This window comes from Trichogramma pretiosum, unplaced genomic scaffold (genome assembly GCF_000599845.2).
Source record: "Trichogramma pretiosum strain Unisexual culture from Peru unplaced genomic scaffold, Tpre_2.0 scaffold9, whole genome shotgun sequence".
Classification (NCBI taxonomy): Eukaryota; Metazoa; Arthropoda; class Insecta; order Hymenoptera; family Trichogrammatidae; genus Trichogramma; species Trichogramma pretiosum.
In genome coordinates, this window is record NW_019641697.1 from 2,864,502 (window position 1) to 2,891,729 (window position 27,228).

The 27,228-nt window shown below is 45.1% G+C and overlaps 1 protein-coding gene across 2 annotated transcripts; it reads left to right on the plus strand.

Annotated features, from left to right (window-relative positions):
• LOC106649379 (innexin shaking-B) lies at nt 1–27,228 on the plus strand. Of its 2 annotated transcripts, none has more exons than XM_014366750.2 (4): nt 1–628; nt 23,887–24,106; nt 25,384–25,673; nt 26,202–27,228. In XM_014366750.2, the coding sequence occupies exons 1-4, from the start codon at nt 38–40 to the stop codon at nt 26,451–26,453; spliced, it is 1,353 nt and encodes a 450-aa protein (XP_014222236.2). In that variant the 5' UTR covers nt 1–37; the 3' UTR covers nt 26,454–27,228. The 2 variants fall into 2 exon arrangements, with proteins under 2 accessions (XP_014222236.2, XP_014222234.1); XM_014366748.2 differs by lacking the exon at nt 1–628 and adding an exon at nt 12,212–13,041.

Sequence of the window (27,228 nt, forward strand, 5' to 3'; positions counted from 1 at the left end):
TATCAAAGCTCCAGCTGCTGAATGAAGTCGGCGGACGATGACGTGGTGGAGGTTCGGCAGCGCATCATCATCTCAGAAGACGAGTCTGCCGATCCTAAGCAACAGTAGCGACCAGCAGCGAGCAGCGGCTCTAGTCAGCTCTACCAAGCCCGACCAAGCCTCGGCCCTCAAGCAGTTCTCGATTGTGCTGCTGCTGCTCAAGGCTCAATCGCGGGTGAATTTCAGCCACAGCAGATCGGTGCGCGGCGCCGCGAGCCTCTGCGTGATGTTGGACATATTTCGCGGCCTCAAGAGCCTCATCAAGGTGTCGCACATACACATCGACACGCCCGTCTTTCGGCTGCACTACAGTCTCACGGTGATAATTCTGATCGCGTTCTCGCTCATAGTGACCACGAGACAGTACGTGGGCAATCCGATCGACTGCATACACAGCAAGGACTTTCCCGAGGACGTGCTGAACACGTACTGCTGGATCCATAGTACGTACACGATCACGGGCGCGTACAAGAAGAGGGAGGGCTACGAGGTGCCGTTTTTGGGAATCGACAACTCGAGAAATTACGCCGATGGAGAGAAGAAGGAGTATAGGTACTATCAGTGGGTCTGCTTCATGTTGTTTTTCCAGGTAAAAGAATCTTACGAACAAAATTATAAATTGTCTTTGATGTGTGCGTGAGTGTACCCCCGATGTTATATATGGGTCGATTTTCGAGAAATTGGTGAATTTCGTTTCTTGAATTCGTTGATAAATTTTAATACTTGAATGCTTAATATCATCAAAATTTAATAATGTGATCCGTGCCATATTCTACAATTTTTCATAGTATTTTTAGCTGAACTTTTTAATAATATATTTCAAATGTGATCACAGAATGGACGATCAAATTTTAAATTAATGATTTCGCTCGAGAGACAATGTTTAAACTATCATTTCAGAATAAAAAAGATCTTGAAATCTAAGTACATCTTTACGTTTAAAATTACTCAATACTTATTTAGAACAACTACAAGGAGTTTATAATAACCAAAGCCATTTTTCGATTTTATGTGAATATCAATAGCAAAAAATGACTCTTCAAAATTGTTGACAAAAAATTACCAATAGTTGGTCTCGATTTTGGCGAATTTTCCGTTATTATGTTGAATAAATGATACGAAAATTGAAATTTGATTTTTTTCAAAAGTTTCGATCAGCTTTCAACCACTTTTGATAACTTCGAGCCTTCGCCGCTAGATGGCGAGCACCCGTGTCTGTAAATCTGCAAGTGGCAAAGAATACATAATCGTATAACTAAGAGCATGGGTTTGAAACATTTTTTAGGATGTTCTTTTATTTCTATCTCGATGGAAAGTTCAAAACAACTTTATAAAAAAGTGTATTAATGATAATTTGCACGAATTTCGTGCAGTCATAACCTTTCTACCGATGTATGTATATCTTATAATTCTGCTTTGTGCAACTATCTTACCCATCTTACAAATTTCAAAATACGAAAAATCGTTGTCGTACAGAATTGCCCCTCGAGTAATCCTTCGCAAACTCGGCAAGGATTACCCCAAGCGCGCGGGAAAAGAGACTCTCCGCTCTTGCGTCCATCTCCCCCGTATACGCACCTTATAACGTATATAACTATACACGACAAATCCTCGCGCGCGATGCGTGCACGATCATGCGAAGAGCCGGGGATCGCAACGCAATACACTCGGCTCACTCTCGAATATTTCAACCTGTCACTCTGGGCTTTTACTCAGGCGCAACGGCAACAACAACAACACCTTTTTCGTGTCTCACGCTCGAGAGACGGTTCGAGAGAGCCGCAACTTCTCAGCAGCTCTCCGATCTTTTACGATCATCTCGGATCTCTCTCTCTCTTTCTTTCACTACGTATATATAGAGTGCATATCGCAAGTCGGTGCACACCACCGCTGCTATATAGGTATGTATATACGGTGCAGTGCGAGTGATTTGTGATCTATGCCCCGAGAGAAGAAAAGAGGAAACTATACCTGCGTGCGTGCACTGCTGCTGCTGCACTCTTACCTCCTCCTCCTCCTTTCTTACATAGATCCTTTGTATCTCTGCGCATGACTCGATACAAGAGAGCAAAGGGTTTTTCCCCCTCGAGCTCTCTCGACTCACACATATATATTCGCCTCGAGAGTTTTGCTGCACTTTAATCGACGCGCGCGCGCGACTTTTTCGCTACGCAGCATCACAATTACACATCTAGCTGTAAAAAAAAGAAGAAGAAGAAACGAGCTGCATCGTCCTCGTCGTCGTCTCGTGAAGATGGAGTCGTTTAACGGTGCGCTGCTATGCCTCGAGACAGCAAAAAGTGTCTCGAGAGTCGTCGTTGAGCAAATCAAAGCTTATATTTACTGTAATAGCCGCTGATAGCGTATACTATAGCGTCAGCCGCACGTCTCTAATTACTCGCGCGCGCGCGCGTTAAGTATTTGTCACAACGCTGACGCTGCGACGATGTCTCTCGCGGACGTTTCGCTCATCCTCGGATAATCGTTTTGCGCGCGCTGTTACGAGCGCCGTTATAATGGCCCAACAACAACGACGACGCAACTGCACTCCACCGCCGAGGACTTTAAGCTCCGCGGCTCAATTTTTCGAGATACGCGCTGCAAAGAAGGTATTTTGCATCCTCGTTGGGTACTGCAGCAGCCACGGCAGCTGAACGATCCTTATAAATTTCGCAAACTCCGCGCGACGAGCTGCTGCTGCTGCTCTTTTATTATTATTGCGCTCTCGAGAGCTTTGCAGACTCCACTATACTCGCGTCGGTATGTGCGAGAACGAGCGAGTTCACAAACTCTCGCTTTCTGCTGACATAATCACTTTCTCGGCCGTGCGCGAGTGCGTGCCCATATGTATGCGCACGTATCGAGCCCCTCGTACGTGTAAATTGTGTACGTTCTGTGCGCATTGCTGTTTATGTGCCCTGAGGCAGGTCTGCGGCCTACCTACCTCTCTGCTATATATACTACCTGCGATATATAAATATGCATTATACGATTTATTCAACCTGCGAGTCCCGAAAAATTCAATTCGTTTACGTAACGAATCGCGGCGCGTTATGCGTATTTATTTATTGTTATATGAAACGTATATATAGCGCCAAGGGTTAAGGATCGCAAGATGCGGGCCGCGTACGTGATAAGCATCGCGACTGGTCCAAGCTAGGCGCGAGTCGGATATCATCGTCATCGTATATATATAGACTCTGCTATGTACGTATGTGTATCGCGGGTCGCGATCACGATTATCCGTGCGGTCCTCTATAAGCTCAAGCGCACTGCACACACAGAGAGGACAATGACAAGCGACTAAGTATCTTCCGCTATATATAGGATGGCGTACCGCACGCGCAGGGGGACTGACAAATGAGCTTTTGTTATGTATATGTGCATCGAGAGAGGAGAAAAATAGAAGTAGAGGATAGAGATCGCCGTTATTATTACGTGTAGCAGATCTCGGGCTCGTGTCTATATAGCGATTTCGCGATCCTCGACGTATGTAACCGAATGATGGTCCGTATATTTACCGTTATTTATATGAAGTGCGAAAGCAGCTGCTGCATGTGTTTTTGCATTAAAAACTCGCAATGCGCGTATTATAATGTAGCTCGGCTTCCGCTGCAAAGGGTAAAAGTAAAAATTAGGGAGAGCTTTTTTACGATGGCGAGCGAGCAATAGAAAGAGAGAGAGAGATATGGCTCTCGCGAAAAAAGTGTGCAGTGCGTCGCAACGAGAGCAATAGGTATATTATACTAGAAAATGTATAATCAATCGAGCGATGTACAATCAATCTAGTTCCAGTCCACTTTTGTCGACTGGCACTGACTGTCAGTCTATACAGCGTTCACAACCGAAGCTCGGAAGCGTAAACGAATAATATGTGGTAATATTATGAATTCGATGCTATTTCGATCGAGCGTGATGAACTTGTTGGCTACACTGGTGCCTTTTAAGGAGGTTCGGGAGTCTCAGCGAAATGCAGCCAAATTTTTAAAACACGTTTAATTGCTTTGAAACTTTATAATATGAATGTTAATATCAAAATACAACTTTTCACCGCAAAATTTTATTAAAATGATGAAAAAATTTTTTGACCATTTAACATGGTTTCTTACGAGAAATCATGAATTTTCGCTTTCAATGAGCATAAACATAATGTAAAAAAACAAAAACTAAATAGAAAAAAATACGTACATGTAGGAAATTTAATAAGGAATAATTTGACTGCAAAAAGAAGTTCATCGACCGTTTAGTTATCGAGAAATATATTGTTATGTGTAAAAATTCGTGGGTCATTTGTGCGTACCCTAACCAACAAATGAGCTAGAACAACAAAAATATGTGCTCATTCGACTCTAATGACAAATAGAGTATTGTTTTAAGCCTAAAACATCGAAAAAAACTCATCAAAATGATTGAATTATTAATAATAGCTATAATTGTGTGCCAGCTCATTGAAAAAACCTACAATTTCGTGTTATTTCGAAGTTGGCAGCTCTGAAAATTTAACATTGGAAGTATAGGAGCCCCTCGCGTCCCGCTTCGTCCCCCTCTGAGACTCCCGAACCTCCTTAAACAAAAACTAGTCACATAAGAAACGGCGTTATACACTTATATGAAAATATCGCGTTAGCTACTTTTGACTAATGTACACGCCACCTGTTGGCCAAACGGTCGAAGCTGCGCCTCGTTTACGATTACTCCAAGCCTACATTAGGGAATGGATGCAATTACTTTAATCGGCTCGTACACAATGTACTGTAAAATGCCGTAAATGAATAATATTTATAATATCTTATGTATGATATGCAGATGTATGATATGCTCCTCGAGTACCGATTGCGCATCGTCAGCGAGACCGATATACATTATCCAACGTGTTTCATCACGCGCGGGTGGCTTTCAATGGTCATTCTAACCGCTCGATTGATTATCTCTCTCGTATATAACGTAATGCTCGCGTTGCGACGCACTGCGCACTTTTTTCGCGAGAGCCATATCTCTCTCTCTCTTTCTATTACTCGCTCGCCATCGTAAAAAAGCTCTCCCTAATTTTTTATTTTTACTCTTTGCAGCGGAAGCCAGGCTACATTGTAATGCACGCGCGTAGCGAGTTTTTAATGCAAAAACACATATGCAGCAGCAGCTTTCCCACTTTATATATATTTAAAACTGCGTAGCGTAGCGCACATTAAGCGCGTACACTCGACGACTGAACCTCTTTAGGCTCTCTACTCTTTTTTTTGGGGGGGTCGTTGTTGTACATTCCGCGTCGAGGTACATTTTCGGGTATATAACGTACGTACCATATGTGCTCGGAGGCCAAGGGCTGTATCGATATTTTTTCCTTTTATTTGTTCATATCGATAAATGGAAGGCTTTACTTTGTTAAAAGCTTACTCTAATGCACGTGATGCTGTGTGTTTACGAGAGAGAGATCGCAGCTTGCGTCTATCGTATACTTATATCTCGCGGCGGCTCTTTTATTTCTATCGAGATGCACGATCGCTCAGCAGCGTATAGCCTCGGTCATTGTTTTTAATTGATACACTCGACTATTTAAAGATAAGATACCGCGCCGATTCTTTGATGCAGTCGCAAGCAAGGACACGCCATGAATTCGTCATAATAACGAAGCTGCAGCGCGGCAAACCTGTACGTTGAACTTGGAATTGTCATTTCGCGCGACACAGTTGTCGCACTTATACCTCGAATCGCTCGCGTGCTCTTCTTCTTCTTTCTTTTTTTCGCTGCTTATGTGCAGTGTGCACCGAACAAAAGCCTCGACAACAACAACAACGCGATCCTTCGCCTATGTGTAGTGTGATTTTTAGCTCGTTAACGGAATGACGGTATAGCCGCTGCTCAACACTGAACTCGTTCGGACACGACGAGGGCACGACGACGACGACGACACGTCGATTGTGTGCTGCTGCTATGGAGTATGGAATAATTTGCGCTCGCGAGAGTCTCTTATTCCACTGTACGCTCGAATAATGAGCTATAGTCGCGCCGCGCCGGGTGACGATAATTGACGTAGCTCTGGCATGCGGAGCCTCTCGCGTGCGTAAACACCTTTGTTTTATTCGCGTTCGACACTCGACTAGAAGTAAGAAGGGCCTATACGGATGAAAAATGTATAAATCGCGTTGACGACGCGATGTGTATTCCTGTCGATAGCGACGATTCTCGAGTGCTGAGGCGCAGTTGTATTTTTAAAAAAAATCGAGAAAACTACCCAACGCGACTGCAGAACTGAATCACGTTATTATGTGTGCAGTGGAAAATCCGCCATTCTGGGAAATACCTGAGTCAAAGCGAACTGTTTGTCTAGACCGTGGATCATCGAGGGATTAAATAATGCCGCTCTCGACGAAAGAGCGATCGAGTTTTAGCGAGTCAATTTCGAAGAATAACTTACTCGAACGTCGAACGAGCTCTTCTTATAGGAGCTTGTACGGGGGGGGGGGATATGTACAATAATAAAAATATTATCGTTGCAGCTGAAAGCTCGCGCGATTTTACGCAGAGCGATACGTTACATTTGGCTCTGTATAACACGCAGGCCCCGCGATTCTATCCAACCGAATCGCGCGGAGTCGAACAAAGGCGCGCGTTGTTATCGTTGCGCGCGCGCCTAATCAATTCGATGGAAAACAAAAGTACATAGAGAAGAGGAGAAGAAAAAAGAGGGGGGTAATAATGACGATGCGAACGCACGGCACGCGTCATCTGCTTAGCGTTGAAGCTCGAACTGGCCTACTTACAATCGAGATTACACAGCCTACATAAGAGTATTTGGCGTCTCTCTCTCTCTCTCTCTTTTCCTGCATATATATACAGCGATACATATAAGTGCGCTGCTACTTAGACTCGAGCTTTTTCTGTGCTTTTAAGCGCTGTGCGTTACATTATTATGATGTACGCACGTATATGCACTGCACAGCACACATGTGCTACCGAGATGAAATAATTTTAAAAGCTCCGCGATATTATGGTTCAAGATTTGGCAGATGTTGGCCACGGATCAGCTCGAGCGAGCGCGATTGATCGATCGATCGATCGATCGAACGCTGATGTGTACATTTCTGAGAATCGCCGCAGTAAATTGAGGCTTCCCATTATTTTGCCGCTGGTGGCGTAGCGCTCGATTGATTGAGAGTCGACAGTACATCGATAGAGCGAGCTTTTTCGTAAGCTAATTCCGAAAGTATCGGACAGTAGTGATCACTCACAATGATCAATTTTCCAATATTTCAGTTTCTTACTTATACAATTATATTTACTTTGCCACTTGCAGATTTACAAGTAGAAAGATGCTCGCCATCTGGCGACGAAGGCTGGCTCTAATTGTAAATGAATTCTCATTATAAACTTTTTGTACGATTGACGCAAAAAGTGTATCGTCCTTCAAACTTTAATTGAAAAAAAAAAAACAATTTGGATTATTTATTCAAAGTCCTAGAATCAGTCAACGAATATTTTTGTCGGAAACTAGCCTAGTGTTCAGATCCTTCAGTCCTATGACCTACGTTATGAATTATAATACATCCACGATGCTCACTAGTTCTGAGCTCATCGCTGCCACGCTTACACATTATTATTACTATACATACAAATGTTCTCCTCGGCTTGCGCGTTTCGTAATAGTCGCGCGTGTATTTTTACATCTCGGAGTGCACGACGACGACGACGAGCGACATTGAGTGACGGTAAATATGTGCGAAAAAAGATCTCGCACACGCAGAAAGTACACACGCACGCGGAGAAAGAGAGAAAACATTTTTAGACTATATGTACCAAGCGCGAAAATTCAGTGTATGTGCATGCACGTATGCCGCTGCTGCGAGGCTGCACAGAGCCCGAGAATCGCATTATTATTTATTATACTCGAAAAAGAAAGAAAAAAAAGCCTCAAGTGTCGATAGGTTACTCGTCGTCGGGGCTGATCTCTCGGGCGTAGGTGTATTATGAATAATACGCTATAATAACCGGAATCGCGCAATGCCGCGCGCGCGTACGCGAGTGCAAGACTTTATTATACATATAAGACATACGCGTGTATACGTGTCTTGTCTCTTTATAAGCCCTTGCGCGAGGTCGTAATATAAGGTCTCAGCTGGGCTTTCTCTCTTTCTTGCTCTTTTGCACGGCTCGGCTCGTTCCCCAACTCTTTGACTCTGCGACTCTTCGTCGTTCGTCGTTGTCGTCATATTCGCTACACATGTATAATATAAGCTGTGTCTGTGTTAGTCTATGTGTGTGGGAGCTGCTGCGTGTGCATCGCGCGCAGAGCTCGCGAACGACAATGACCTTAATAAAATGTGCCGCACGTATATAACGAGCGCCGAGCCAAGCGCGCGTACGTACGTACGACACATCGATCGTATCCTTGCGATTATGTATTACGGTATAATATACCTGCGACGCTCGCGTTTATGTAGCGTAGCGCCGGTACATTATAATACGTACCAAATTTTTAAGGGTTGCTGTAACCCCACGAGGGTTTATAGCCTTATCGAATGTACACGATTAACACGCGTGTATGCAGATCGCCCTTATCTCTGAACTCGGCGCGCTTGTTCCGGAGAGAAAGAGCTCCGAAATCGTTAAGGCAATACAACATTTTTGTGAACATCGCTAAACGAGCTGGTCCCGATTCGCATGAGCAACGATCGGCCATTACGTACAAACGCGTCTCATAAGTTGCACTGCGACGATTGCATCTCTTCGTTATTTCGCGCGCGCGAATTTTTACGAGGCCAATTAACGCGAGTTATTCGAGCATTATTGCGTCGCTCGACGCTCGAGTCAATTTCAACCGGACCGTACTTCGCAGGTCATGCATTCATAAATCGAGTGTAATATATATGAGGACGATTGATGGGAGCCAACACACACCCACAACGAGAGCTGCGAGGTGATCGACACGGTGATGATCCCCTGACACATCGTAACGACGTTATATTCTCGACGAGCGAGGAAAGCATCGCGAAGCTGTGAACCCTGTGTGAAAATCGATTAGCCTCTCGGTGTACGAGCTCGGCAGACACTCGATCGATCGACCGAATGATCCGTCCGGCCAATTTCGCGAGTGCACTTGATTGTGTATGTATACGAGCTTTCGGGACGCGCTCGATAACGAGTATATATTTATGAATGCTCTAGTTGTGTTCGTGAACTTGAAAACTTGTGTACTGATGCTCCGAATTTTTCTGACAAAAAAAATAGGGTAAAAATGCACTGCACTACTTGGATGCTTGTTCAATATCATACTTCTATAACGAGTTATTCGTAAGCGTTAACCACTTGACACACGAGACATGGTAACTTGAATTCGAGTCGATATTATTTTGATTTTCACGTATGAATAAAGAATATAAATGGCTCGCACGGCGTTAATAATAAAATATTTTCGTGGCCCTCGAGCTCATGAGTATACACACAAAATATAACTGCTGTTGCACGCGATATCGTCGTTTATACATACCGATCATGACCATCCTCGTCGCCCTCGCATCCACGAGTACATACACGTACATGTATATGTGCGAGCTGTCCTTAAGCGCGTGTGTAATCGGAGAGTTTGCTCGAGCAAACAGTAAACAGCCCGGAAGATACGAGCGCACGACTCGTAATTCTTTCTCTCTCTCTTCTACCTTACATACCGTATTATGCTATACGCGAGCTGACTTTTTCTTGCTCATCTTCTCTTTCTTTCTTTCTCCTTCTTCTTCTTTTTTCCATTTTATACGTATCATGCTTGTCCCGAGAGCCTCGTGTTTTGGGCCTTTTTGAGCTCTTTACAAGTGCCTGCGCTCTGGTACGTACACACGCGCGCACAAACAATTTGCCGCTCGTAACTTTTTTTTGCTATAACCATCGTCCTGCTGCGCCTCGCACGGATGATCGATTCGCGTCCGAATCGCGCGCGGCTCGATTGATTCATCAATTTCGCCATGTACATACGAACATACATACATACACGCGGCGGCTTCTTTCTCAATTTATTGGCTGCGTCTTCGTCGTCGCTCGCTGTCTTCATCGGCAAAAAAAGCCAGAAAAATTGCCGCGTTAATTCCGATAATTTTCGTATAAACCACCTCTACATTTATTATTATTTCGCAGCTGCCGTATATAATATATAAACGACGGAGAATCAATTTCCGCTGCTTCGACAGAGTTAAGCGATGTGCGCGCAGCTATATTATACGCGAAAAGACAGTACACCGCTGCAACTGCGTGTATATATGTACATGCGTAGCAGCACAGCACAGTACACTACATTACTTTCCGGTCGCCATCTATTTTAGTGAAGCCTGTAATGGCTCTCTCGAGTTTATTTGCGCTCGCGTACAGCAGTTGGATTCGTCGTTATACTTTAATACATGTATATATCTGCATGGGGTATATACAGCTCGGGAGGGCTTTCGCGGGTACTATACCGTACCTATACCTACCTACGCGCCCGAGAGCTGAAACTTTTGCCGTTATACCAAAGCTAAGGCCGATTAAACGCCCATAATGGAATTTCGTAATTTTTTTTTGCAGCTTTTAGAGTTAGTCGAGAGAACAGCAGCAGCAGCAGCTGCTGCTGCTACGATCCACCTTTACAACCTCGGTGTACAGCTGTAATTTCGAGTTCTTTTTTGCCCTTCGTAAATTTATAACTATATAAAGATTACGCCAACATTTTTGATTTGCGCCCCCCGCAAAAGCCAAAAGTCAACTTTGTACCAAGTTGGTCTCGGAGTGAGAGAGAGCTAAACTTACTTTTGTTGCAAACTATAATGCAATAACTTACGTTTCCGCTTCGTAAGCACCATGTACTATATACCCACACATACACAGAGTGAGAGAGAGAATACTTTGCTTGTTTTGCTATATTGTTAAATACATATATGTATAGACCGGCGCACTGGAAATTCATTACCGCCCGTGCGCGGCTGCCGCTATTAAGGAAAGTTCAAAAACAAAGACCAACTTTAAAGTAAATCAAGTTTTAATGTACATACTATGTAGTATGTGTAAGGGCGTATATGCATGTGTGCACGCGCTTGTTAAATCCAAATTGGTGTATGTGCTTATAGATTTCGCCTTGACTGAGATCATTTATAACGACTCTCGCTCTGCTTTTTAATCGCGAACAATACGCGCAACGATTTTTGCCGCTATACTCCTCGCGAATATAATCTTTTACTATCGTACTGCAGTCGATTGAAAAATGCATGCGCGCTCTGGTTTTACGTCTGACGCAGAGAGAGAGAGAGGAGCTGGCTCGCAAGCTCGCTCGCGCATTGTGTGCAGCGACGATAGCCGAGGCACAAAAAAAAGCTCGGCCGATTATTATAATATACATATTTTTGCTCTACTTACTCGAGAGAGAATAGTTTATGTCAAGTTCGAGATGATATATAGTGAGTATACGTGTGGTATAAATTTCAAGGTCCACGACTATGAAAATTGTACGGATGCACACGTGGGTAACAATGATTTTGCTGTGCATAAATTAATAACCTTTGCGCGGGGGAGCGCATATATAATGCACCCACTACGAGAGAAAACAAGTTTTTATTGGATTTGAGCTTTTAAGTTTGCACATGCAGCATTTAGGGAAGTAAACACAGGGGCACAAAACTTTAGCCTATTGACAAAGAAAAGAGAGAGAGAGAAAAGTCAAGAGAGCCTCGTTATTCTTGGAGGAAAGCATACGTAATATGATATTTATTTTATCGATCGTGTACGTACTGCAAGCTCGACTTGGCGGAAACAACACAGATATATTATAAAGCAGTAATGTTGTGGAAAAAAAAAATAAGCGACAAGAGCATATAGCTGCTGCCTACGACGACGACGAGGTCTATGCCACGCGAGCCGCTCGCGAGGGTCAGAAATTTCAATACAATAAGTTCATAATATCATAAGCAAGATGTGTGTTGTCGTTCGTATACGTAGCTGACGTCTTTCTTGCGCTGCAGGCGCGCTCTACTCTAGGTATATTGGTATTAAAAGCGAGAGCCGTCGGAGTATAGCATCGTGTGTCGGTCGAGGCCAAGTGCGATACCCCTCAAGTCTTTTCTCTCTTCATTTTCGCGCTCTCCCTCTCGAGGCATTTGCAACCCCTTTAAGGCTACTCGATCGCCTCTAACTTGACCGTCACCGTCGCGCCGTTGTCGAAGCGTCTTGCAAGCGGCTCTTCTCATTCTTTTTCTATCTACGACGCTCGACTGAGCTGACTGCGTTACTGTACGCGGCTTGTGTCGGTAAAGTGTTCAGTGAAGTGAGGGTGGTGACCATTTTTACTTGTGTTCGTTAGTGCGAGACTACCGGCTACGGTGGAAAAAGGCGTGCAAGATGAAAGTGATAAAAACGAAGACGACGCGAAGGCGTGCCGACGACGAGAATCGCCGGTGGAGACGGTGCAGCAGCCGGCTAGATAAATAAAGCTCTAAATAACTGTGTACGCGATCGAACAGTGTCTTAAACTGATTCGAGAAGAAGAAGAAGCGGTGTATAAGTCACATACGACGCTCTCGACGCGATGGCCAGGCTCAACAAGCTGCTACTGCTGCCACCTCCAGCCTCCCGCGTCGTACCCAAACAATGGTGATAATGCTGAAGACCATCGACGTTTTCGGCTCGATCCGCTCGCTCTTCAAGGTCACTCGCATCGTCGAGGACACCCTCATCTTTCGGCTGCACTATCGCGCCACCGTGGCCTTCCTGCTGGCGGGCTGTCTCACGCTGGCCTGCAAGAGCATCAGCGGCTCGCCGATACACTGCGAGGCGAGCGGCGCCGTCGACAAGGTCGTCCTCGAGACGTTCTGCTGGCTGCACACCACCTACAGCATGGTGCACGCGTTCAACATGAGCCTCGGGCGCTCGATACCCTATCCCGGGGTGTCGAACAGCGGCGTGAGCAAGACCGAGGTGCACGGCCACACGCAGCACCCGATGGTCAAGCAGCACAAGTACTATCAGTGGGTCATCTTCGCCCTGCTGCTGCAAGTAAGCGGACAGAGATAAGCCGGCGATAATATACGGCCCCCGAGTAAATGTAAAATCCCACGCGCGCTCGTGTGTGTGTGTGTGTGTGTGTGTGTGTGTGTGTATGCACGAGAGTTAGCACCGGGCACTGCAGCTGCAGTAGAGATCGCTGACCTCGCAAACTATACGCGCGCACGGAGCGGCAGAGTTTGTGTCTGTCCTATGCAGTAGTAACGCGGAGCCATCGTGAGAATGTCGCAGGCAGCCGTCGATGCAACTATCCGAGATAGAGTCTCTCGGACGAATGTATCATCGGCCGAGGCAAATACGTTCACTTTTGCTCCGACGACCGAGTATACCCATGCACGTGTTTTGTATAGTCGCCTTCGAAGCTCACCCTGCAAGACTCAATTTATTTTTGTTTGACGATTTTTCTGATCAAATTATGTTAAAACTATCGAGTATATTTTGAATGTCCTGAAAATGACTATTTTTTTTTTAATTTAGACCAGTTTACAACTACTCTGAATACGATAATGTAACTTCAAATATCCACCACTAGATGGCGAGAACTTTTAGCTGTAGATCTACAAGTGATAAAGTCAAAATATGGTTATAAAAAACAAAAATAATCTAAAATATCTAATCGTTTTCTAGGAATAGTCTATTTAATAATCGTTGTGTTCTCAGAGTCAAGACCGAGGTCTTGAGGTCCTGAAGAGACCGACAAATAAATCGGCGACACGTTGACACGGTCGTAGAGAAGTGAGTTTTTGTTTCACTTCCAATTTGACATTGGGGTCGTCTTTACTGCCGTAATTATTTTCACTATATCGTCTGTCTACCTCTAATAGTGAAGAAAGGCTTTTTAAAGGATTAGTGAAATAATACCATATATTCATCCGAAAAGATGCCGTATGCCAAAAATAAGGCATGGACCTTATTTTTAAAAATATGAAATATAATCGAACAATAGGAAAAATAACCCGTACTAGAATAGCTAAGTGCGTTTTGCAAATTGGACCACATTATATGACAAAAAATCGACGTGCCAGTGCTGAAAGATGCCGCTTCGCTTCGCAGAGCAGAAAGATGCCATTTCGGCGCTCGGTATTTCTGCGTTCGAAACTTTAACTATTATCTTCATTCCAAAGACAGATTCTGGAAGAGCATCCAATTTTACTTCTAAAACGTGAAACATTAATATGGTGTCTTTCAAACGCCGAAAAAACCATCCTTCAGGATCGAGCACCGGAATGGCATTTTTCAGCTCGAACGCGAAAACGCAACTTTCTGATCGGAGCGCGACATGGCATTTTTCAGCACTGGCACGTCGAAATGTAATCCATATTTCATAAATATGGCGTATGGTTTTTTTTTTAATATATCGGTAGAACACACTTGCTCTTTAATAGAGTCATTTTCCGTCACTAGGTGGCGAGTACACCTTCATCTGTAAATCTGCAAGGGACCCAGTCAAAATAATTGTATAAAAGTCAAATCAAATTACTCATATTTAAATTTAATTTTAATTTATTTCCTTTAAATTAATTTTAATTTTACTTCCTTTCGCGCGGTATATAGCCCATATAAAATTTACTGTCTTTTTACCACTGACAACGTATACAATTCTCATTATTCCCGCGCGGAGACATCGATAGAACGCGAGAAAGAACCGAATCGTTTCGCTCAAAGTGTGACCTGGCTCGTTCGCGTGAAAAATGCACATAATTCAAATCGTGCGTGCACGATACGAAATGACGCGCGAGACGCACACGCTCGAATCGACTTTATTTATAATTTTTTTCATTTTTTATTTTTGTCAAAACGTCGTGTGCGTCTGACGTCTGCTTATAATTTCATTGACGAATCGTCGGAGCTCAAAACGCGATATACATCGAGCAACAACGTCGTGTATACAAGCTGAAATTCACTGCAGCTGCAGTAGCTCATGCTCTTTCTCTCTTTCTCTCTCTCGTACTCGATATAGAGTGGCGAAAAGTCTGCACGAGTACCACGACGTTGCTCTACGTGCGTGTGTATGTATACATATTTTGGCAGTTTGCCCAATAATGCTCGCTGGCGTGCGCGCGTGTGTTCGCAAGAGAGAAAACGGAAAAAGAGCCTTGGACTCGATCATCCAGCTGCTCGGAGGTACATTGACACCGATATCGTTGAGTAAAATAGGTAAAAAGCAAGAGAGAGGGAAAGAAAGAAAAAGAGAACGAAATGATCAACTTTGAGGATTATATAGGTGTACATATACCCGCGCACGTGTGCATATTATACATGTATGAGCGCCGACGAAGATGACACGTTGCAATTATTAATACGAGTAACATCTCTCGCATCGTCTCAGAGGGTGGAGTTCTTGATCTTTGCGTGGAATATAATATATGCATTTATACGTGCGTCGTAGGATATATAATTGCTGCGGTATGTATATTGTAGTACGCGTGCCTGGCGTGCCTCGACACATATCTCCAACATATATATAGTTATAAGCATATGTGTGTGAGTGGGCAGGTATACACTTTGTCGCAACGACGATATGCGGCGGCAGCAGTTGTCAAAACTCGTAATTATCATCGCATATATTATGTAGTCTGCGATATTCCCGATCGTTCATTGAAGGCCCGAGCTCAATTATGAATAAATCAAATCGGCCCTCAACAATGGCTCGTAACTTAATCAACGAGCTGCATATATCGAGTATAAGTTGAGCTGCGGCTGTGTAACACGGGTGTACGAGGATACAAGCTCGCGACGAGTATAGCTCTTGTATTTTCCGACTCTGCTGTTTGAGTCTCGACGAGTTGAGCAAAAAGGAAAAGTTTTTTTTGGGAAACCAAAAAACTTTGCCAGCCAGCCAGACGTGTGCTATATGTAACGTGTATCGAGAAGGCGCACGAGAGTTTTTCAGCCGGTGGAGATTCGCGATCGCGCGCGCTCAGTGCAAAGAGCAACAATGCAGCCGCTGGCCTTTTCTCGATTTCCCGTGTGCCGCAAAATTTCGCTTCTCTTCGCGAGTTCGACTTGGAAAACAATGGACAATGGTCTTCGTAGCCCGGCGCGCGGAGCTTCTGCTCAGCCAAAGGAGCAGCGACTTGTTTTAAAACTTGAAATAAAAAGGGGGACTCGCTCGGCCGCCGCGTCGAATCGCGCACAAATCGCGATAGATAGAGCGGTACACGGTTTGCGTCTCATTATGCTAAAGCCGAATAGTTGTTGTACATATGATGGTAATTTGGATTACTTGAACACTACAACCGTGTTATATAATCGATGAAATTTTTCGCATTGGGATTTGAGACGGGATCGACGCCATCTATCGGTACAACTAATACGATCGGAGCGCGTCGCGTCTTTCGACAAGTATAGCTCCCAGATATGGGGGAAAGTAGGAATTAGGTAGTTGGGCATCGCTATAAATCGTGTTATTTTTCATAAAAATGTTATTTCAAGCAAATTGGATGTGCTATGTATAAAAATAACTAGAAGGAAAAAAACAGTCCAATAAATTTTCTCCTAAAACGCAATCCAGTTGTGAAAATTTATATACAATCATTTTCACTTTGCCACTTGCGGTTTTACAGATAAAGATACTCGCCATCTAGCGGTGAAGATTGGCTTTGATTGTGAATGAGTTCTCGCATACATTTTTTGTGCAATAAAACTCAAAAAATAAATCAGCCTTGAACATTAATTGGAAAAAAGTGTGTTTCAACCTGATTATTTTGTTATCATCGCGTTTTTCATCCGTGCAATTTTCAAACTGGAAAAACGAATGTCTTTGGGGACAAAGTGCACGGAACAACATAATATTGGTGAAAGAATACGTGTGAATTTCTTAAATTGATCAAAGACCCATCGACTCTGACCCACGGATGGGATAATTTGGATTCATGCATTTATTTCATACTCAGCGAAAGTCAATTTTCTTCAATTATAACTTTCTTTTCCCGAGCAATTTTTCAGAAGCCTTTTTGCGTTCCCCAACGAATCGATCCGTATCGTACACCGGTCGTAACCCAAGCTCCGCCGCTGTTTGCCATCTCGAATAATCCCATACACACCGCTCGAGCCACCGAGCGAAGAACCTAAAAAAATAAGCAGTTTTCCGTACAGATCGACGATTCTCCTATCTCTACCCCGAGACACGCATGTATAAAGGCGCACATTACGCAAGTGCAGTCGCGAATCTTATATTATATTATATACGCGTGTACAAACTATTCGCACTAAGCAATAAATAAACTGACCCTCTATAATGTACGAGATTCTCAGTCGTTTCCGAGTGTACGGAGTGTATAGAGAGAGGCTGAGAATCTAAACAACGCGCGTAGTACTGCACTCGCGGGCAACCTATAGGACCGGCAAAACCACTTTCTGTACTCGAGCCTTCGAGCCTCGAGCGTTAGTGCAGTGCAGTGCGTTGCGAAAAATTTTCTCTCGCTCTACACGGCGGCGGCGAAATAAATTAAAACACGCGCCATTCCTCTCGCACCTAGGCAACCAACACCTCGACTCGCTGTATATAAGAGCCATTAGAAGGACGCTAACTTCTCTCTATCTGTCTCTCTGTCTTTTGCTGCTGCTGCTGCTGCTGCCGGGGAGAAATAATTAACTCCGCGCATAGGCCGACGCAATCGCGTAAATCTGTAGTTTATATATACGGTTAAAAGCAGCGTACGCGTGGACTCTGCGCTCGTTCGATTGAAAAATTGGCTCGTATGTGCGCGGGGCTGTGGTACTCGATGAGTCGGAAGAAGAAAGAAAAAAAGTATGTATCGAGCGTATCGACTGTAATTGTGCAATACCGTGCCCCGAGAATTTCATTAACTACGCGCGACAAACTCTTACGAAGTCGAGAAAAGTAAATGGAAAATTAAACTCGGTAAGCGTCTTTACCTTACTCGTGTTTATATACCACTATTCTGTGTACCGTAACGTAATGTCAAACTGTAACATTTACTTGATACGTGCCTCGGTGCCAAAACGCGTCGCGCAGCAGCCCCTTCACTCTCGCGTATATAAACTCGAGAATACGTGTATTTACACACTCACCTGCGCACAGCTGCTTTGCCAAGATACGAATACAAAGTATGGTACGCAGACACACACAAACACACACACCCATACCTATAATAGGATATTTCAATTAATTTGCGCGAGGCATTTAATTACGCGCATCGCTCGCTTTTGCGAGAGAGAAAACCGCACGAAATCTTTGGCCCACCCGTGCGACGTGTCTATGAGATATCGCAAAAAAGAAGGAGAAAATAAATAAGCGATATTATTAATTATAGAATTGTAATTTTATTTTTATTAACTACGTGATTTTATTATTTTATCTCGACCCAGCCCTCCTCCTCTTCCTCAGCCAGTCCCTCTTCAATATATCGCTGGCTTTTTCAGCGATCGCTAAAGTCGGGGCGTTGGTATTACCCCTCACGAGCACAGGCATCACCGACGCATCGATCACCCTCAACCTCTCGATCCCGTGAACCTTCAAACTGGCGTCCACGACCGACCTCGGATCTCGCCTCGGGCCCATTCTGCAAGTGCCCACCGGATGATAGCCCGTGCCCGTGTAGTGCTTCATCACGCACTCGTAGTACTTGTCGCTCTTGTAGGCCAGATGTTTGCACAGTTTGGCCGGCACTTCCTGCAAGCCTCGTTTCTTGAACTCGCTGGTGGCGAACAACGACTCGACCCTCTTGATACCCGCCACGGTCCTCTTCCTGTCCTCCGGATGCGTTAGATAGTTCAATCTAATGAGCGGAGCCGAGCCCAGCGGATCGCTCGCGTTCAGCGTCACCGAGCCACGACTCTTGGGATTCAATAAAGTCACCTCCATATTGGCCTCGTTGTAGATGTAACTCGGATAGGCCCCGGTGTCCAGATTCTCGAGATTCAACTGACCCTTAGTGCTGATCTGAATGTCGGGCGTGCCCGGCAATTTTTCGAAGGGGGTCTGAAAGTGCACGCAGAAGCTGGATACGCCGCGACTGGCCATGCGACCCTCGTGCGTGATCAGCCAGTAGGCCAGATCGTTTTTCAACGTGGAGGCGGTAAAATTCTTCCAGCGATCGTTGGGGAACGGGAAGGTGAAGGCCCGCACGTTGATGTGGTCGTGCAGATTCTCGCCTACGGGCAGATTCTCCAGGCACTGGATCTTCAGCTTGGCCAGCTCGCGCTCCGGCCCGATGCCCGACAGCATGAGCAGTTTCGGCGAGTCTATCGAGCCCGCCGACAGTATCACCTCCTTCTTGGCGTACACCTTCTTGGTCTTTCCATCGGCGTCGATGTACTCGACCCCTTTGGCCACTTTGCTCGACGGATCGACGATGATTCGACTGGCTCGGCTCTTGGTCCTGATCCAGAGATTGTCGCGTCTGCCGCGAATCGGCCTGATGTAGGCACCGTTGGCCGACTGACGTCTGCCGTGAATGGTCGTGGTCAATAATCTCGAGTAGCCGATCGAATCGTCCGGATCGATGTAGTCGACCTCGCGCAGGCCCACCTCCTGCCAGGCACGCAGGAATATCTGCATGTTCTCGTCGTTCGGCAGATAGTCGACCGTCTGGTAGCCACCGACTCCGTGGATGTCCGGATTGTCCTCGACCACCTGAAACAATCAAAACTTTACCAAAGATCTGATGCAAACTCAAAAATTCAACTTACCTCTTTGACCCTCGTGTCGGCCAACTTTTTAAAGTAGGGCAAGAGATCGTCGTAGCTCCAGCCCGGATTGCCGTCCCGGGCCCAGCTGTCGTACTCGTGTCGCGAGCCCCGATGGTACCACATGCCGTTGACGGAGCTGCTGCCGCCCAAGACTTTGCCGCGTGGCAGGAAGCACGACTTGTCCTTGCTCTGGGCGCAGGCGTAGGGCTCGGCCTGGGTCCTGTAGTTCTGGTCGAGGCCGAAGCGCCACGAGTACGACATGAGGGCCGGGATGTCGCTGACCAGGGGCTCCTCGGGCCCGACTTCCAGCATCAGTACCTGAAGGCGCACACACACATTTTCACTTAAATGAAGATCAACTACTTGTCTAGTTCGTCGCATACCTTCCAGTGTGGAATTTCCGTGAGGCGATTGGCCAGTACGCAGCCGGCGCTGCCCCCGCCGACGATCACGAAATCGTACTCGTCGTCGGCGATCTGACGCTCGTTCTTGGTGAACTCTTCGTCCTGCGAGCGACCGATGTAGTCGACGAGCAGGGCCAAAAACGTCAAGATCTGAGCATTGGCGCAGCTATAAGTATCAGTGGTAGCTGGGCACTGTTGGCCGCTGGGGACGCTCGGCAGCAACATGATGATGTTGATGCGAGAGCCGTCGACAAAGTGATCCCGGAAAGAGGCTCGACTCGGCTGATAAATATGCTAATCTCTCTCTCGACGCGAGAGAGTGAGATAATTCGCACATTTATATATTATTTATATTATCGTTGCCGTTTTCTTTTGTTCTCTCTCCTCACGTGCGACTGTGCACGTTGTTTGTTTGATTATTATTTTATCCTGTTACGAATCTTGGCGTAATAATTAAATTAAGCCACGTCGGCTTATCGTTTATTATGGCGCAACGTCGTACGACTTTTCCTTTTAAACACATTGAGCTCTCTTTTATCGGTCAAGTTTGCGATTAATTATGAAATTGCAATTAATTATGAGTTTTAAAAAAGAAGACGCTTTGACACATAAGCACATCGTGCGTGTTAGGCCGCTGCTAGGCTGGGGTAGGTGTATATAAAATCGGCGTATAAAAGCTACAGAGCGAGAATGACGTGAGATTCTCGCACGAAAATCGAGAGACAAAGCCATGCTCTGTGCTGTTCGTTTATACATGTATGTGTGCATTTTTCGTACTCGCGGACCGTGAACTTAATTAAGGCGAGCGAGCGAGCGAGCGAGCAGAGGTCGTCGGCAAGCGCCTCGTTTTGATATTTTCGCTCTCTCTTTCTTTCTCTTTCACTCCCAAAGAGAGAGAGAGAATAGGACTTGAACGTGAAAAAGTGTTGAATGTATATCTCGAGGATGCGCGACGACGACGATGTCGAGACTGGATAATAAGGCTCGTGCACACACATACACACGCGTTTTATATTGTAATAATATATTAAACAGCTACTATACTACCCCGCGCTTTTATGGCTTATTTTTCTCGCCACGAAGCTTCGTATATTTGCAGGCTAGTGTATAATTGGAGCGTTTGACATTTTGAAAAAGCCGTTGTTTCAATGAGGAAAAAAAATATACGTATAATGGAAATTATCATCCCTGATAGAAATGCATATCGTGAATAATGGTCTAACGACCGAAAAAGTGTCCTTTTATAATAAGTCACTGTCAATTGGCTTGATTTTGGCGATTTTTGTATTACGATTGTGTTAAAAATTTTAGGCGCATTTTTAGTCTTTTTCAAAAAAATTTGGACCAGTTTTCATCCACATTAAACACGATAATACGATTTCGAGTCTTCACCGATAGATGGCGAGTACTTTTACCTGTAAATCTGCAAGTGAAAATGTAAACATAAGTGTATATAAGTCAGAGCAAGGTTCCATAAAGTGAGACCCGGTTAAAAATATTTCTAGTAAAAATTGGCAGTGTCAAAATATCTTATGAAATCAATATATTTTCTAAATTTAAATATAATTTAATCAGTCAATTAAAATACATGGTAATTTATGTAACTCATTATTTGAAAATTTACTATAAATTTCTTTCAAAGTTTCTTTATTTATTTTCTTCGCACTGTGCCTTGCATGTACAGTCGACCGAAGACACGTGAAAATATCACGATCAACTTTTATCCCCCAAAAAATACCCAAACACACGATATTACAAGCGTCGCATTGTTACAAAAATTCGAACGATATGATAAATTCATTCTGCTGAAATCGTGCAGTCACGCACAGTTGCGCGATATCTGCCAAAAAAATTACGCTCGAAAGAGAGAGAGAAAAAAGAATTGCCTCGCTCGAATTTCCAGCTCGTTAACGTTCGTCGAATGTAAATAAGAATATGCGCTTACTTAGCAGGAAAAAAATTGAGTGAGAGAGAGAAGTGCGCTTATCGCGTTGATAATCTTCGTACTACAGCGTTCGAGTATACTCCGGACACGATCGGAAAATTTCGACTCAAGCGCTGCACATGCAGCAACAGCAGCAGTAGCAGCAGAAGTCGAGGCACAGGCAGACAGTCAGGCCAGGCACGCGCGAGCGTAATTTACATCGGCCTTTTTCTTCCTCTAAAACTGCAGACTTTTGCCTTTTCATCGTATAGCTGCTGCTGCTTCTTCTTTACTTTTTTTTCTTTCTCGTACCCTTAAATCGCTTGTATACGAATCGTCTGTGCGAAAAAAGTGTACAGCCAGAGCTCGCGCAATATCACGATATAATTTATTGCTCGTTGAAATGGATGTTTACGTTCCCATGCGTAAATGCGTACGATTTATTATAATATTAACTCGAGCCGAGTTTTAATTTTCTAATTTGAATGAGGGGGGAAGGAAGGGCCTCGTCGCGCTATGCGAGAAAGATAAGGATCGCGGGACTCGCTTCCGATTTATATGTAATTTATTATAAAAAGGACGAAGCGCGAAGAAATCATCATTATCATCGTCATCATCATCATCGTCATCGTACACAATACCAAAGTTAATCGAGGCTCTTTTTCTCGCGAATCAGCAAAGTCAAATCACTCGTTCCGCCGTCGATTCATTAAAATTTCCCAAAAATCCGGTCGATCGTTCATCATCGCGAATAACGCGGGGGAGGCATGCGCTGGGGGAACGATCGCTGCCGTTGCGATCTTTTTCAATGCGCAATTAAGCCGAGCAGCAGCAGCGGCCACGTTCATGCGGCTGGCAAAATCGATGTGCGGGCATATTTCCTCGTTATCACGATTCTCTCTCTCTCTCTCTCTTTCGAGTGGTCGAGAGGAATTCAAGCACACGGTGTTATTAATAACGTCGCGTCCGCCTACTACATGGCTGGAGTTACTCTTGCACACACACAGCACAAATGCAATACGTGTGTGGATTCTTCGTAACGATAAATTCGAATTTCGCGCTTTTTCACGTGCGTCTGTTGTATATATTACGTATATGTATGTATAATCTCTCTCTCACTACACAACGACGACGATGAGCAGAAGCGCAGCTCTCGCACTTGTGGCTCCGCGAGTAATTTTATCCATATGGTCAGCGGCGGACGATTAGTTAATGTCACTGATTGGGCCTCCGCGTGTTTCACACACACAGATGATCATCGAGCAAGCGGAGAAACATGCGAAGCGCAAGAGGCAATCGCGGGTAAAGGAGAAAAATGACGAATTCAATTATATATATCAATGGCGGAACGAGGCGGCAATAAATTGCCCCGCGCACTACCAATGGGGTTTACTACTACCTGCATCTCGTATATAATATAATATATAAGGCGTCCGACACGAGCTCGGTTCTCTCTCTCTCCCCCGCATGATGCGGAAAACGATCGGTCGCCGCCGTGGCTTTGTGTCGAATCCGCAATAGCCGAGCTCGCGCTCGAGCCATGGTATAGGATAGGTAGGATATAGAAGTCGATAAGAAAACTCGTTTGTAAAGGTCGCGGGACCACGACGACGATGTCCGACCTCTTTCTTGTCTTTATAGCGAGAGGCTATGTGAGGCTATCGATCGCATATCGACTCCGTACTGTGAGTCTCGGCTCTTTCATCGCTTCTTTTTTGGCGGAGTACTCATACCTATACGGTCATTTCTAAGCGTAGGCGTATAAAATATTCTCACGTACATACATACGAATGTGTCAAAGTTTTGCGTCCCTCTAACGGCTACAAATTCTTTCTTTCTGTTTTAATGTAGGCAATCCTGTTCTACACGCCGCGCTGGCTGTGGAAGGGCTGGGAGGGCGGCAAGATACACGCTCTCATGATGGACCTCGACATCGGGCTATGCGGCGAGCCCGAGAAGCGCCAGAAGAAGAAGATGCTGCTCGACTATCTCATGGAGAATCTGACCCTGCACAACTGCTGGGCGTACAAGTATTATCTGTGCGAGATACTCGCCCTGCTCAACGTCGTAGGTGAGTAGTAACCATACACATTTACGCGAGTAATTATCGTAAATCACGACGATTTACTACTACCCCCTACTATTACTCCCTTTTTCCTCAGTTTTCCCACTATCCAATTCGCAGCTCTCTCCAACTTGTGTGTGTGTCTGTGGACGAGTGGTATAAAACGCGGCTGTAAAACGTATAGGATCGAGTCGAGAGGGGGGGTGCCGACAAGAGCCATTATCGGATATTCGACGAAAATCGCGAACGACAGACAGAGAACTTGGAGAGTTATAAACCCGAGTCATCGTCGTCGTCGTGCTGCAAGCCGTTACATATTGGCCGGTTGAATGAATTTTCACGCATTGACGAAGGTGGCGAAATGAATGAACGTCCACTCTTGTGCCTTTATAGTAGTAGTGGTGGTAGTAGTAGTGCATGGTCAGCACCAAGCACACATATTTCAAGTGACACAGACACAGAGACACATTCGGTCGGTATATGCGCGAGCTTTTTGGCAAACTTACAGCTGGCCCGCGAGCTTTTCGTCACTCGACACTCTGCGGTGACATTCTTCTCTCTGCTGTACATCGACGTCGCGTCTACGAGGCCCCCCCGCACACATACAACAGACACATGTATCATCGCTGCGATTCGCGACGCTCTCGCGAAAAAAAACAAAAATTCCCTAGAGCTCGAGAGCCCCGAACCGTATATACGGGTGGCTTTTGCGTCGCGGGTTGCACAATTTACGTATGTACATGCGTACACATAAGACACATATTTACGCGCGTAAATATAATCCTCTCGCAGTTGAAGAAATAGCTGATGCCTCTGAACTCGCGTGTAACTCTCGTGCATGCGCATGATGTAATTCCGCGCGAGCTCTCGGCAATTATCCGCGTTACTGTACGCGCACAAGTGTTTGGCGCGTATATTAACAATTTTGCATAGATCGCAAACTCACGACGACGACGATATTTCAACGACGTGTCTTTGCCGTATAGGTATGTAACTTCTCTCTCTCTCTCGAAAGGAGCTGCTGCTGCAGCTCTTAGACTGGCATGTGTACATGTGCGGTTTTAAGCCTCTCTCTAGTATGCATTCCGAAATTCTCGAAATATTCTCTCTACGCAACTCTCGACTCGTGCATCCTTGAGCAAATGATTTTCGCGTGATATACGGTGAAATTCTTGGACGTACATATGATATACACTAGAGAGCCTCGGTGTGGTTCGTAAGTACCGCACCGCAAATACAACAACAACAACAACAAAAATAATAATAATACCTTACGTTCCCAGCGCAAATGTTCATGATGAACAGCTTCTTCGACGGGGCCTTCCTGACCTTCGGCATCGACGTGCTGCGCTTCCTCGAGTCCGACCAGGAGGATAGGGTCGACCCGATGATCTACATATTCCCGCGCATGACCAAGTGCACCTTCTACAAGTACGGCGTGAGCGGCGAGGTCGAGCGCCACGACGCCGTCTGCATACTGCCCCTCAACGTCGTCAACGAGAAGATCTACGTCTTCCTCTGGTTCTGGTTCCTCATACTGGGCGCGCTCAGTCTGCTCGTCGTCATTTATCGGGTAATTATTGTTATTATCATCCTTGTAAGAGGCTTACTTTATAAACGCAATTTTTTAATCCTCGACGACGATGCTCGACGACCTGCGCGACTCGAGTTTTTAATCCTCGTTCAATCAAATCGTTTAACCAATAAAACTGGATTATTATAATATTTACCCGCGTGGGCATCACCGGAGGCGTCATTTTTTTTTCTTTTATTTCCATCTGTGTTTTTCATATATAATCTCGGCACGGCACACGTGCATGCCCTTTCCGACGCGTGCGCGTATATATTTTACATCATTAGCACGCTGCACTTACATATATCTCAACTACACATTAAATGCCATAATATTACGAGCGAGTACTGCTTTAAGCTCGCGGCCGCGTGGCAAGGTTGAATTATTTTTTCCACTCGCGCTTGCGCGACTCGACTCTCCGCGGCAAATGCATATTATTATTAAGTATAAGGTATATATCGGGCACGATATAATTACAAAATAATTAACCGCACTCGCGATTATTAATCATAATAAATTCGTGGGCAGTTCGTAATAGTGTTCTCGCCGCGCATGCGAGTCTTCCTGCTGAACCTGAGGTTCCGCCTGGTGCGCAAGGAGGCCGTGGAGACGATCGTCAAACGCGGCAAGGTCGGCGACTGGTTCCTGCTCTACATGCTGGGCGAAAATCTCGACACGGTGATCTATCGGGACGTGATGCACGAGCTGGCCCACAGGCTCGCGTCGAGGCATCATCACAGCGTGCCCGGGGTCAAAGGTGGCGAGCTCCAAGAGGCCTGATCCAGGTGAGAATCATTTTCGACTACTCATTGCTATTATATTATGACACGTCTCGTCTCTGTTGACGCCGCGAGCGAGGAAGATTAAAAACCGTGTACGGATTTCCTAATCCTGTACGTCGGGGGTACGTGTTATTAACACCTGCGCAGCGGAGGAGTAAGACAATTATATTATACACCGAAAATGACTTCTTTAGTCGGTGCGCTGTGTCTCACCGCACGTCTGCTTTGTTATTATCGTTATTCTTTTTTTTTTTAAATGACGCGCTCGTATAACGTTTCGTCATATTATAACACAGACAGACAGATAGATATATAATTGACGTATAATGGATCGCGTGCGTTTCGATATTTAAGCTTTGGCAGCAGCGGCGGCGGCGCCTCTACCTATATCTTTATTGTATCGTACCCTTTTATTTATTTTTTTTTGCTTCTTCTTCTTCCGCGTGTATATTATAGAGTAATCCGCGCTCGCGCCCCACCGACGCGATCTCTCGCAGCAATAATAATAACGAGAGAAAACATTGAAATTATATATAGAGATATATATACGTGCGTATTACTCGCGAGCTGGGCCCAATAAAATGGACGGGCCTTATATTACACACGTGTATATGTAATGTATGGCGGCCGATCGATTCGCGCGCGTGTAATTTACTTATATGCGCTGCTGCTGCTGCTCGAAAGATTACGGGGAATTGAATTTAATGACGGGAGGAAATTTCCCATGTATGCGCGCGTGTGTACGCGGTGCATTCGACCCTTGTATTACGCAA